The 14,607-nt window shown below is 45.9% G+C and overlaps 1 protein-coding gene across 1 annotated transcript in view; it reads right to left on the bottom strand.

The window, feature by feature from the left end:
* Positions 1 to 5,074: 5,074 nt before the first annotated feature.
* Positions 5,075 to 14,607, bottom strand: part of LOC140476713 (SCO-spondin-like) — a 138,265-nt gene continuing 128,732 nt past the window's right edge. The window contains exon 27 of the mRNA XM_072569532.1: positions 5,075 to 5,235. Coding sequence (XP_072425633.1) covers positions 5,075 to 5,235 — 161 coding nt within the window. The remainder of the gene's footprint in view (positions 5,236 to 14,607) is intronic.

Genomic DNA, 14,607 nt, shown 5'->3' on the forward strand with positions numbered 1-14,607 from the left:
TTATGCCCACTCATACATGCTGACGTATTCATCCTAGGAAAAAGTCTTTCAATGTCTACCCTATCTAATCCTCTGATCATCTTGTATGTCTCTATCAAATCCCCTCTTAGCCTTCTTCTTTCCAATGAGAACAGACCCAAGTCTCTCAGTCTTTCCACATAAGACCTTCCCTCCAGACCAGGCAACATCTTGGTAAATCTCCTCTGCACCTTTTCCAATGCTTCCACATCCTTCCTGTAATGGGGCGACCAGAACTGTACACAATATTCCAAATGTGGCCGCACCAGCGTTTTGTATAGTTACAGCATGATATTGTGGCTCCGGAACTCAATCCCACTACCAATGAATCCTAACACACCGTATGCCTTCTTAACAGCACTATCCACCTGGGTGGCAACTTTCAGGGATCTATGTACATGGACTCCAAGATCCCTCTGCACATCCACACTACCAAGAATCTTTCCATTGACCCAATACTCTGCCTTCCTGTTATTCTTCCCAAAGTGCATCACCTCACATTTAGCTGCATTGAACTCCATCTGCCACCTCTCAGCCCAATTCTGCAGTTTATCCAAGTCCCCCTGCAACCTGTAACATTCTTCCACACTGTTCACTACTCCACCGACTTTAGTGTCATCTGAAAATTTACTAACCCATCCACCTATGCCTGCGTCTAAGTAATTTATAAAAATGACAAACAGCAATGATCCCAAAACAGATCCTTGTGGCACACCACTAGTAACCGCACTGCAGGCTGAATATCTACCACCACTCACTGCCTTCTTTCAGAAAGCCAGTTTCTAATCCAAACTGCTAAATCACCCTCAATCCCATGCCTCTGCATTTTCTCCAATAGCCTACCATGTGGAACCATATCAAAGGCTTTACTGAAGTCCATGTATACCACATCAACTGCCCTACCCTCATCTACATGCTTGGTCACCTTCTCAAAAAACTCAGTGAGGTTTGTGAGACACGACCTGCCCCTGACGAAACCATGTTGACTATCTGAAATCAAATTGTTGCTTGCTCGATGATTATAAATCTTATCTCCCATAATCCTTTCCAAAACCTTTCCTACAATAGAAGTAAAGCTCACTGGTCTATAATTACCTGGGTCATCTCTACTACCTCGTGCTCCCACGAGGAGGTTGAACAGTTCATCCACTTTACGAACACCTTTCACCCCGACCTCAAACTTACCTGGACAGTCTCAGACTCCTCCCTCCCCTTCCTAGACCTCTCCATTTCTATCTCGGGCGACCGACTCAACACGGACATTTACTATAAACTGACCGACTCCCACAGCTACCTAGACTACACCTCCTCCCACCCTGCCCCCTGTAAAAACACCATCCCATATTCTCAATTCCTTGTGTCTCTGCCGCATCTGCTCCCAGGAGGACCAGTTCCAATACCGAACAACCCAGATGGCCTCCTTCTTCAAAGACCACAATTTCCCCCCAGACCTGGTTGACGATGCTCTCCACCGCATCTCCTCCACTTCCCGCTCCTCCGCCCTTGAGCCCCGCCCCTCCAACCGCCACCAGGACAGAACCCCACTGGTCCTCACCTACCACCCCACCAACCTCCATATGCATCGTATCATCTTTCGTCATTTCCGCCACCTCCAAACGGACCCCACCACCAGGGATATATTTCCCTCCCCTCCCCTATCAGCGTTCCGAAAAGACCACTCCCTCCGCGACTCCCTCGTCAGGTCCACACCCCCCACCAACCCAACCTCCACTCCCAGCACCTTCCACTGCAACTCCAAGAAATGCAAAACTTGGGCCCACACCTCCCCCCTCACTTGCCTCCAAGGCCCCAAGGGATCCTTCCATATCTGTCACAAATTCACCTGAACCTCCACACACATCATTTACTGCATCCGCTGCACTCAATGTGGCCTCCTATACATTGGGGAGACAGGCCGCCTACTTGTGGATCATTTCAGAGAACACCTCTGGGACACCCGGACCAACCAACCCAACCATCCCGTAGCTCAACACTTCAACTCCCCCTCCCACTCCACCAAGAACATGCAGGTTCTTGGACTCCTCCAGCGCCAGACCATAGCAACACGACGGTTGGAGGAAGAGCTCCTCACCTTCCGCCTAGGAACCCTCCAACCACAAGGGATGAACTCAGATTTCTCCAGTTTCCTCATTTCCCCTCCCCCCACCTTATCCCTTGGACTCAGCACCGCCTGCTTGACCTGCAATCTTCTTCCCGACCTCTCCTCCCCCACCCCCCCGCCCTATCACCTTCAACTTAACCTCCTTCCACCTATCGCATTCCCAACACACCTCCCCCAAGTCCCTCCTCCCTACCTTTTATCTTAGCCTGCTTGGCACACCCTCCTCATTCCTGAAGAAGGGCTTATGCCCAAAACGTCGATTCTCCTGCTCCTTGGATGCTGCCTGATCTGCTGAACTTTTCCAGCAACACATTTTTCAGCCCTGAGTCATCGCTACTGCCCTTCTTGAACAAGGGCACATTTGCAATCCTCCAATCCTCAGGTACTAAACCTGTAGACAATGATGACTCAAATATCAAAGCCAAAGGCTCTGTTATCTCCTCCCTAGCTTCCCAGAGAATCCTCAGATGATAAATCCCATCTGGACCAGGGGACTTGTCTACTTTCACTCCTTCTAGAATTGATAACACCTGTTTGTAACTAACCTCAATCCTTTCTAGTCTAATATCTCGTACCTCATTCTTTTCCTGTACAATATTCTCCTTTTCCTGAATGAACACCAATGAGAAATGTTCATTTCCCACCTCTCCGATCTCTACAGGGTCCACACTCAATTTCCCACTTCTGTCTTTGACTGGCCCTATTCCTACCCTAATCATCCTTTAATTCCTCTGAATTCTGGGCTCATCAGCAGAAGGAGGTGTAACCACGTTTCACTTTCTTCAGTTGCCCTTGTTCTGTAAGCCGGGTTTTGGAAAGAGCCGCTAGGTGGATCTGACAACTGTTCAGTTCTCTCTGGTGATGGTCCTTCTCTCGGGTCAGTCACTGTTAGCTGGCTCCATCAGGGTGCTTACATCCCAAGCTCCAAACTTTATTGTTCTTTGTCTCTGACCACATGTGAGTGATTCCTCTGGACCCAGTAATCCAGTCAGGGGTTGGAAGGCAGGCTATTTCCAGGGCTGCGCTTCCAGCCCCAACCCCTGCTGGGGTGAGCAGAGTGGCTCCCAAACATAGATACTTAGTCGTGGGCACAGCTGCCACAATGCTCTATCAGACTCATCCAGGAGCAGGACGACTGAACAGCCCTGTTTGGGATCCACTCTGGTCACTCTAGCACGGGATGTGGCTGGAAAAACTGTCCTGAAAATAGCTTGCCTCATAACCCCTGACTGGATTACTGGATCCAGAGGTCAGTGTGGACTTGTTGGGCCCAAGGGCCTGTTTCCACACTGTAACTAATCTAATCAAATCTCCTTTTAAAATAGCAAATAAGTGGGCAGCACGGTGGCACAGTGGTTAGCACTGCTGCCTCACAGCGCCAGAGACCCGGGTTCAATTCCCGCCTCAGGCGACTGACTGTGTGGAGTTTGCACATTCTCCCCGTGACTGCGTGGGTTTCCTCCGGGTGCTCCGGTTTCCTCCCACAGTCCAAAGATGTGCAGGTCAGGTGAATTGGCCATGCTAAATTGCCCATAGTGTTAGGTAAGGGGTAAATGTAGGAGAATGGGGTCTGGGTGGGTTGCGTTTCGGCAGGTCGGTGTGGACTTGTTGAGCCAAAGGGCCTGTTTCCACACTGTAACTAATCTTAATCTAATCTACTCACATGCGGTCAGAGATGAAGGATAAGGCTGAGTCTGACACCAACCATCTAATGTGTCAGTTTGTGACCAGGGCTTTCCAGTTAGCATCGTCCTGCCCCCTCGCCTCGAGTGGGTGTGGGTGTGGGTGTAGGTGTAGGTGTAGGTGTAGGTGTAGGTGGAGGTGGAGGTGGGACTGGTACCTTTCAGGAGGATTCCTGTGCATGACCTCTTTCCCTGTGGGGAGGCTGGTGCACAGGCAGCGACCAGATGGACCCCTACCAGATAGGGGTCATGGAGACCAAGCCAGCTGATGGACCTTTTCTGTTGTAGCTTTCATTCACCTTTGTGACCGTGATGACGCTGGAATTTAAGTTCCACTACCATCCTCTGCCGTTGTGAGCTTCATGGATTAAACTTTGTCTGGAATCGCCCCCTTGACCTTATTGTGAACGGTTCAGTTCTGGGGTTCCTGGGTCTGCACAGGCCTCTCCACCAGACAATCCTCAGGGAGGGATCATTAACCTCATGTACCACCGACAGAGACTGAGCACTGCAGATGCTGGAGATCAGAGTTGAGAGAGTTTGGTGCTGGAAAAGCACAGCAGGTCAGGCAGCATCCGAGGGGCAGGAGAGTCAACATTTTGGGCAAAAGCCCTTCATGATTCCTGATGAAGGGCTTTTGCCTGAAACATCGATTCTCCTGCTCCTCAGATGCTGCCCGACCTGCTGTGTTTTTCCAACACCATGTTCTCGAATCATCTACCACCTATCCACCCATTCCACCAATGTGTTCTGGTCTGTCTGGAGTTCCACAATGTTTTCCTCATAGTTTACAATTCTTGTAAAGGCAGAGGCAGGACAGAATTTGGATTGAATATTTTAAAAACCATAAAGAATGGCCAAAATATGAATAAGCAGGAAAAGATGAGTTCCAGAGAAAGCTAGCTGGAAATATGCAAAGAGAGTAAGAGTTTCATTTAATAAAAAATGAACAAAGTGACTGATGGTCCTTTCGAAAGTGAGTCTGGGGAGAAATGAAGAGACAATAATGAGATGGCAGATGATTTGAACAGGGATTTTGCATTTCTCTTCACAAAAAGGAATTCAAGGAACATCCTGGCTTTCCCAGTGATCAAGCAGGAAATTGAAGGGAGGGAGGAACTCAGAAAAGTTATCAGAGGAGTGGTCCTGAGTAATTTTTTTATTGACATATGAATTAGGAGCAGGAGTTGGCAATTCAGCCCTTTGTGTTGTTCCTCCATTTAACGTGATTGTGGCTGACCTTATCCTGGTCTCAGATCCACTCTGCCGCCTGCTCCCTATAGCCCTTTATCCTCTTTTTCTTCAGAAATATATCAATTTCTTTCTTGAACCTGTTGATTGATTCAGCTCCCACCGCGCTCTGAGGCAGAGAGTTCCACAGCTTCACATCCCTCCTGGCTATATCGATAATCTCTTAGAACATAGAACATAGAACATAGAACAATACAGCACAGAACAGGCCCTTCGGCCCACGATGTTGTGCTGAACTTCTAACCTAGATTAAGCACCCATCCATGTACCTATCCAAATGCCGCTTAAAGGTCGCCAATGATTCTAACTCTACCACTCCCACGGGCAGCGCATTCCATGCCCCCACCACTCTCTGGGTAAAGAACCCACCCCTGACATCTCCCCTATACCTTCCACCCTTCACCTTAAATTTATGTCCCCTTGTAACACTCTGTTGTACCCGGGGAAAAAGTTTCTGACTGTCTACTCTATCTATTCCTCTGATCATCTTATAAACCTCTATCAAGTCACCCCTCATCCTTCGCCATTCCAACGAGAAAAGGCTGAGAACTCTCAACCTATCCTCGTACGACCTATTCTCCATTCCAGGCAACATCCTGGTAAATCTTCTCTGCACCCTCTCCAAAGCTTCCACATCTTTCCTAAAGTGAGGCGACCAGAACTGCACACAGTACTCCAACTGTGGCCTAACCAAAGTCCTGTACAGCTGCAACATCACTTCACGACTCTTGAATTCAATCCCTCTGCTAATGAACGATAATACTCCATAGGCCTTCTTACAAACTCTATCCACCTGAGTGGCAACTTTCAAAGATCTATGTACATAGACCCCAAGATCCCTCTGTTCCTCTACCTGACTAAGAACCCTACTGTTAACCCTGTATTCCGCATTCTTATTTGTTCTTCCAAAATGGACAACCTCACACTTGGCAGGGTTGAACTCCATCTGCCACTCCTCAGCCCAGCTCTGCATCATATCTAAGTCCCTTTGCAAACGACAAATGCCACTCCTCACTGTCCACAACTCCACCTATCTTCGTATCGTCTGCAAATTTACTGACCCACCCTTCGACTCCCTCTTCCAAGTCATTAATAAAAATTACAAACAGCAGAGGACCCAGAACTGATCCCTGCAGAACTCCACTTGTAACTGGACTCCAGGCTGAATATTTACCATCTACCACCACCATCTACAACCTCCCAACATTTTGATAATATGTTTCCTTTTTATTCCTTTCTGTTGAAATGTACAATTCCACTCTCTCCCACATTATACTCCATTCGCCAGGTCTTTGCTCACTCCCTTTGTATGCCATTTCCTTGCACCAATGTCCTCTTCACAACTCTGTACTCATGGAAGAAAGATTCCAAAATGGACAGAGTTCCCACGTGAAGTGGTCAAACCTCGAAATGACGGAAATCAGGGCAACTGAACTGAAAATGTCGACCCATCCAGTGAGGACTTTGATGACGAGAAAGTAAGTAAATATTTGGATGGAATTTGTGAGTGAGGTGGGGATGATGTCTCTGTTTTTGAAGAATCAGGGAAAAGAAAATGAATTTTGGAAAGGGCTGTGGCTTATTGCTCAGACAATATCGGGTGCTGGTTTTATTTTATTTTATCTGAAATGAGAACCTGTTGACAAGGAAGTGATTGAGGAAGATAATTTTGAAGTTAATTGTCAATCAGGAATACATGCTTCCCATCACAAACATAAAGGACTCGACATGGGAGACCCTCGCAGTCTTCTGTATTTAAGTAAGGAAGATAAGTAGACATTTTTAACCAATCTGCTCAGACATGTTATGCCAATCCTCAGGAACAAGTGAGACTTGAACTCCACCTTCTGGTGCAGATGAAGGAGCACATTCACAACACCACAAAACCCTGAGAAACCCACAGTTGTCATTAGTGCCAATGGTCGGATTGATGAGTTTTCACTTATGAAGAGGGGGACCCTACCACAATGTAATTGTGTAGTTCCACATGAATAGTTGAAAATCCATGGTGCAGAATTTAAACACAAGCTAAAATAAAACAGAGAATAGGTTATCTGAAACACAAACAGAAATTGCTGGTGAAAGCAGGTCTGGCAACATCTGTGTAGAGAAAGTGGAGTTAATGTTTCAAATTTGAAATGTTCTCTGCTTTCTCTGCACCCATTATCAGACCTGCTGAAATTTTCCAACAATTTCTGTTTTTGTTTAACATAAACTAATTCATCTGTTTCAAAAGGAAACTGATTTGCTTTCTCAGAATTTGGTTGACCATGAAAAAAATCTGTAATCATTGATATTTTGTGCAGAGGTTTTAAGAAGTGTGTAAGAAAAGATCAGTCATTGAGTTTCGTTCATCCAGTGAATATTTCAACCCTTCCAATCCTATTTGTTACATGTACAGCTTTCGGTTAAGTCACGTTTGCCTTGTTTTGTGAAATTGAAACGTAAGGTTGCAAAATAAAGGGTTGTCTGTAGGTTCTGTGATAAACTATTTATTACAAGTTTATGAGTATTTGTTTATTTTTCAAATTCTTCTAACGAAGTTGTTGCTTTAGGTAGGGGTTGGGGGACAGGAGAGGAGATCGTGAGAAGGTGATGAAGAAGAGGGCGGGGAGATCGAGGAATATTCTTCAGGCCTGCTATTCATCATTGAAACAGATACCAAGCTGGATCATTATGATTCTTTTATTTCCTTTTTTAATGTATTAAGTTACTGTATCTGTCTGTCTTATCTGGCAGTGTGAGAGTGGAGGTTTATGATCATGGAAAATTAGATATTAATTAGAATGTCATGTATTTTATCGGTATTCTGCAAAAGTTACATTCTTAATAATAAATTGCTAATTTTTGTTTAAGTTCCAAACTTGGTACCCAAGATCAGTTATTTGTAAAGTTTGGTGGGAAACAATTGAACAATTTTGAGGGTCATTAAATATTTTAATTTCACTGTATGGTGAATCCAGTGGGTAATGATTCTGGTTTAGAACATAGAACATTCCAGCGCAGTACAGGCCCTTCGGCCCTCGATGTTGCGCCGACCTGTCATACCAATCTGAAGCTCATCTAACCTACACTATTCCATGTACGTCCATATGCTTGTCCAATGGCGACTTAAATGTACTTAAAGTTGGTGAAACTATGACCGTTGCAGGCAAAGCATTCCATACCCTTACTACTCTCTGAGTAAAGAAACTCCCTCTGACATCTGTCCTATATCTATCACCCCTCAATTTAAAGCTATGCCCCTTGTGCTCGCCGTCCCTATACTTGGAAAAAGGCACTCCCTGCCCATCCTATCTAACCCTCTGATTATCCTATATGTCTCTACTAAGTCACCTCTCAACCTTCTTCTCTCTAAAGAAAACAGCCTCAAGTCCCTCAGCCTTTCCTTGTAAGACCTTCCCTCTATACCAGGCAACATCCTAGTAAATCTCCTCTGCACCCTTTCCAAAGCTTCCACATCCTTCTTATAATGAGGTGACCAGAACTGTATACAATACACCAAATGTGGCCGTACCAGAGTTTTGTACAGCTGTAGCATAACCTCCTGGTTCCGGAACTCAAACCCTCTGTTAATAAAAGCTAAAACACTGTATGCCTTCTTAACAACTCTGTCAACATGGGTGGCAACTTTCAAGGATCTGTGTACCTGGACACCGAGATCTCTCTGCTCATCTACACTACCAAGGATCTTACCATTAGCCCAGTACTTTGCATTCCGGTTATTCCGACCAAAATGAATCACCTCACACTTGTCTGCATTAAACTCCATTTGCCACCTCTCAGCCCAGCTCTGCAGCTTATCTATGTCTCTGTGTAACCTACAACATCCTTTGTCACTATCCATAACTCCACTGACCTTAGTGTCATCTGCAAATTTACTAACCCACCCTTCTACGCCCTCATCCAGGTCGTTTATAAAAATGACGAACAGCAGTGAACCCAACACTGACCCTTGCGGTACACCACTGGTAACTGGACTCCAGGATGAACATTTCCCATCAACCACCACCCTCTGTCTTCTTTCAGCAAGTCAATGTCTGATCCAAACTGCTATATCTCCCACAGTCGCATTCCTCCATATTTTATACAATAGCTTACTGTGGGGAACCTTATCGAACACCTTGCTGAAATCCATATACACCACATCAACCGGTTTAGATTATTACAGTGTGGAAACAGGCCCTTCGGCCCAACAAGTCCACACCGCCCCGCCGAAGCGCAACCCACCCATACCCCTACATCTACCCCTTACCTAACACCACGGGCAATTTAGCATGGCCAATTCACCTGACCTGCACATCTTTGGACTGTGGGAGGAAACCGGAGCACCCGGAGGAAACCCATGCAGACACGGGGAGAATGTGCAAACTCCACACAGTCAGTCGCCTGAGGCGGGAATTGAACCCGGGTCTCTGGCGCTGTGAGGCAGCAGTGCTAACCACTGTGCCACCGTGCCGCCCACTCTCATCCACCTGTTTGGTCACCTTCTCAAAGAACTCAATAAGGTTTGTGAGGCACGACCTACCCTTCACAAAACCGTGCTGACTATCCCTAATCAAATTTTTATTTTCTAGATGATTATAAATCCTATCTCTTATAACCTTTTCCAACACTTTACCAACAACTGAAGTAAGGCTCACTGGTCTATAATTACCAGGGTTGTCTCTACTCCCCTTCTTGAACAGGGGAACCACATTTGCTATCCTCCAGTCTTCTGACACTATTCCTGTAGACAATGACGATTTAAAGATCAATGCCAAAGGCTCGACAATCTCCTCCCTGCCTTCCCAGAGAATCCTAGGATGAATCCCATCTGGCCCAGGGGACTTATCTATTTCACACTCTGCAAGATTTCTAATACCTCTTCCTTGTGAACCTCAATCCCACCTAGTCTAGTAGCCTGTATCTCAGTATTCTCCTCGACAACATTGTCATTTTCTAGAGTGAATACTGTTGAAAAATATTCATTAAGTGCTTCCCCTATCTTCTCTGACTCCACACACAACTTCCCTCTACTATCCTTGATTGGCCCTAATCTTACTCTCATCATTCTTTTATTCCTTAAATACCTATAGAAATCCTTAGGGTTTACCCTGATCCTATCCGCCAACAACTTCTTATGTCTCCTCCTGGCTCTTCTGAGCTCTCTCTTTGGGTCTTTCCTGGCTGCCTTGTAACCCTCAAGTGCCCTAACTGAGCCTTCACATCTCATCCAAACATAGTTAAAAATCACACAACACCAGGTTATAATCCAACAGGTTTAATTGGAAGCACTAGCTTTCGGACGTCACTCCTTCATCAGGTGGTAGCTGATGAAGGAGCGACGCTCCGAAAGCTAGTGTGCTTCCTATTAAACCTGTTGGACTATAACCTGGTGTTGTGTGATTTTTAACTTTGTACACCCCAGTCTAACACCGGCATCTCCAAATCATCCAAACATAAGCCGCCTTCTTCCTCTTGATCAGAGATTCCACTTCCTTCGTAAACCACGGCTCCCGCCCTCTACAGCTTCCTCCCTGCCTGACAGGTACATACTTATCTAGGACACTCAGGAGCTTTTCCATGAATAAGCTCCACATTTCTAATGTGCCCATCCCCTGCAGTTTCCTTCCCCATCCTATGCTTCCTAATTCTTGCCTGATCACATCGTAATTGTCTTTCGCCCAGCTGTAACTCTTGCCCAGTGGTATCCATCTATTCCTTTCTATCACTAAAGCAAATATAACAGAATGGTGATCGCTATCACCAAAGTGCTCACCTACTTCCAAATCTAACCCCTGGCCAGGCTCATTACCCAGTACCAAATCTAATGTGGTTTCGCCCCTTGTTGGCCTGTCTACATACTGTGTCAGTAAGCCCTCCTGCACACTCTGGACAAAAACTGACCCATCTATAGTACTCGTACTATAGTGTTTCCAGTCCATATTTGGAAAGTTGAAGTCCCCCATGACAACAGCTACCCTGTCTCCCTCACTCCTATCGAGAATCATCTTTGCTATCCTTTCATCTACATCTCTGGAACTATTCAGAGGCCTATAGAAAACTCCCAACAGGGTAACCTCTCCCTTCCTGTTTCTAACTTCAGCCCATACTACCTCAGTTGACGAGTCCCCAAACATCCTTTCTGCAACTGTAATACTGTCCTTGACCAACAATGCTACACCTCCCCCTCTTTTACCATCTTCTCTGTTCTTACTGAAACATCTAAATCCTGAAACCTGCAACAACCATTCCTGTCCCTGCTCTAACCATGACTCCAAAATGGCCACAACATCGAAATCCCAGGTACCAACCCATGCTGCAAGTTCACCCACCTTATTCCGTATGCTCCTGGTGTTGAAGTAAACACACTTCAAACCAACGTCTTGCTTGCCGGTGCCATCTTGCGTCCCTGAAACTTGATTTCGGACCTCTCTACTCTCAACCTTTTCTATACTCGAACTACAATCTTGGTTCCCATCCCCCTGCTGGATTAGTTTAAACCCATCCCAATAACCATAGCAAATATCCCTCCCCCAGGATATTGGTACTCCTCTGGTTCAGATGAAGACCATTCTGCTTGTAGAGGTCCCACCTACGCCAGAAAGAGCCCCAATTATCCAAGAATCCAAAACCTTCCCTCCTGCACCATCCCTGTAGCCACGTGTTCAACTCCTCTCTCTCCCTATTCCTCACCTCACTAGCACGTGATATATTTTGCTATCCGTGTGTTGGAACATTCAGTGTTGCAGTGAAGCAGTCTGGGAAGAATATCCTGCAGTCAGTTCTTGATGAAAGTAACAATAAGCATGTGATCACAGAAAAGTGATAAGTTAATTGGCTAATTAGAAACTTGCTCTAAATTTCTGTAAATTAAGAATTACAAGTACTTTTTTAACTACCTTCAGCTGCTTCATCAATGACCTTCCCTCCACCATACGATCAAAAATGGGGATGTTACCCGATGATTGCACAATGTTTAGTACCATTCATGACTCCTCAGATACTGAAGCAGTCCATATTCAAATGCAACAAGATCTGGACAATATCCAGGCTTGGGCTGACAAGTGGCCAGTTAAATTCGTGCCACACAAATGCCAGGTAATGACCATCACCAATAAGAGACAATCTATCTACCGCTCTTTGACATTCAACGGTGGTACTATCACTGAATCCCCCACTATCAACATCCATGGGGTTATCATTGACCAGAAACTCAACTGGACTCACCACATAAACACAGCAGCTACAAGAGCAGGTCAGAGGCTCAGAATACTGCAGCAAGTGACTCATCTCCTGACTCCCCAAAGCCTGTCCATCATCTACAAGGCACAAGTCAGGAGGGTGACGGAATACTCCCCACTGGGCCTGGATGGGGGCAGCTCCAACAACACTCAAGAGGCTTGACACCATCCAGGAGAAAGCAGCCATATTGACTGGCACCACATCCACAAGCATTCCCTCCCTCCACCACCAATGCTCAGTAACAGCAGTGTGTACCATCTACAAGATGCACTGCAGGAATTCACCAAGGATCCTCAGACAGCACCTTCCAAACCCATGGCCACTTCCATCTAGCAGGACAAAGGCAGCAGATACATGGGAACAGCACCCCCTTGCAAGTTCCCCTCGGAGCCACTCACCATCCTGACTTGGAAATATAATCACCGCTCCTTCAGTGTCGCTGGGTCAGAATCCTGGGATTCCCTCCCTCAGGGACATTGTGGGTCACCCTACATCAGGGACTGCAGCGGATCAAGAAGGGAGCTCACCGCCATCTTCTCAAAGGGAAACTAGGGACGAGTAATAGATAAAGGGAAACTAGGGACAAGTAATAGATAAAGGAAAACTAGGGACGAGTAATAGATACTGGGAAACTAGGGATGAGTAATAGATAAAGGGAAACTAGGGATGAGTAATAGATAAAGGGAAACTAGGGACGAGTAATAGATACTGGGAAACTAGGGACGAGTAATAGATAAAGGGAAACTAAGGATGAGTAATAGATAAAGGGAAACTAGGGACGAGTAATAGATAAAGGGAAACTAGGGACGAGTAATAGATAAAGGGAAACTAGGGATGAGTAATAGATACTGGGAAACTAGGGACGAGTAATAGATAAAGGGAAACTAGGGACGAGTAATAGATACTGGGAAACTAGGGATGAGTAATAGATAAAGGGAAACTAGGGATGAGTAATAGATACTGGGAAACTAGGGACGAGTAATAGATAAAGGGAAACTAGGGACGAGTAATAGATAAAGGGAAACTAGGGACGAGTAATAGATACTGGGAAACTAGGGATGAGTAATAGATAAAGGGAAACTAGGGATGAGTAATAGATACTGGGAAACTAGGGACGAGTAATAGATACTGGGAAACTAGGGACGAGTAATAGATAAAGGGAAACTAGGGACGAGTAATAGATACTGGGAAACTAGGGATGAGTAATAGATAAAGGGAAACTAGGGATGAGTATAGATACTGGGAAACTAGGGACGAGTAATAGATAAAGGGAAACTAGGGATGAGTAATAGATAAAGGGAAACTAGGGATGAGTAATAAATACTGGGCCCAGCCTGAGACACCCAGGTCCCGAGTGATTTTTAAAAAAAATGCTAGAAATAAGTGCGAGTTCAGATAATAAGTGACCAAACCAAACTGATCCCACCACCCACACAGGAGCAGGGGTGAGGACAGGGGCCAGAGAGAGGGCCGGGGGACTGACAGGGGACCAGGGAGGGGAGGGGAGTGGTAGCTTCACAGAATCAACTCTTTTTAGAGTCATAGAGATGTACAGCATGGAAACAGACCCTTCGGTCCAACCCGTCCATGCTGACCAGATATCCCAACCCAATCTAGTCCCACCTGCCAGCACCCGGCCCATGTCCCTCCAAATCCTTCCTATTTATATACCCATCCAAATGCCTCTTAAATGTTGCAATTGTACCAGCCTCCACCACATCCTCTGGCAGCTCATTCCATACACGCACCACCCTCTGTGTGAAAAAGTTGCCCTTTAGGTCTCTTTTATATCTTTCCCCCCTCACCCTAAACCTGTGCTCTCTAGTTCTGGACTCCCCGACCCCAGGGTAAAGACTTTATCTATTTATCCTATCCATGCTCCTCATAATTTTGTAAACCTCTATAAGGTCACCCCTCAGCCTCCGACACTCCAGGGAAAACAGCCCCAGCCTGTTCAGCCTCTCCCTGTAGCTCAGATCCTCCAACCCTGGCAACATCCTTGTAAATCTTTTCTGAACCCTTTCAAGTTTCACAACATCTTTCCGAAAGGAGGAGACCAGAATTGCACACAATATTCCAACAGTGGCCTAACCAATGTCCTGTACAGCCACAACATGACCTCCCAACTCCTGTACTCAATACTCTGACCGATAAAGGAAAGCATACCAAACGCCGCCTTCACTATCCCTATCTAACTGAAACTCTACTTTCAAGGAGCTATGAAGCTGCACTCCAAGGTCTCTTTGTTCAGCAACACTCCTTAGGACTTTACCATTAAGTGTATAAGTCCTGCTAAGATTTGCTTTC

The sequence above is a fragment of the Chiloscyllium punctatum genome, chromosome 5 (genome assembly GCF_047496795.1).
Source record: "Chiloscyllium punctatum isolate Juve2018m chromosome 5, sChiPun1.3, whole genome shotgun sequence".
In the NCBI taxonomy this organism is placed as follows: Eukaryota; Metazoa; Chordata; class Chondrichthyes; order Orectolobiformes; family Hemiscylliidae; genus Chiloscyllium; species Chiloscyllium punctatum.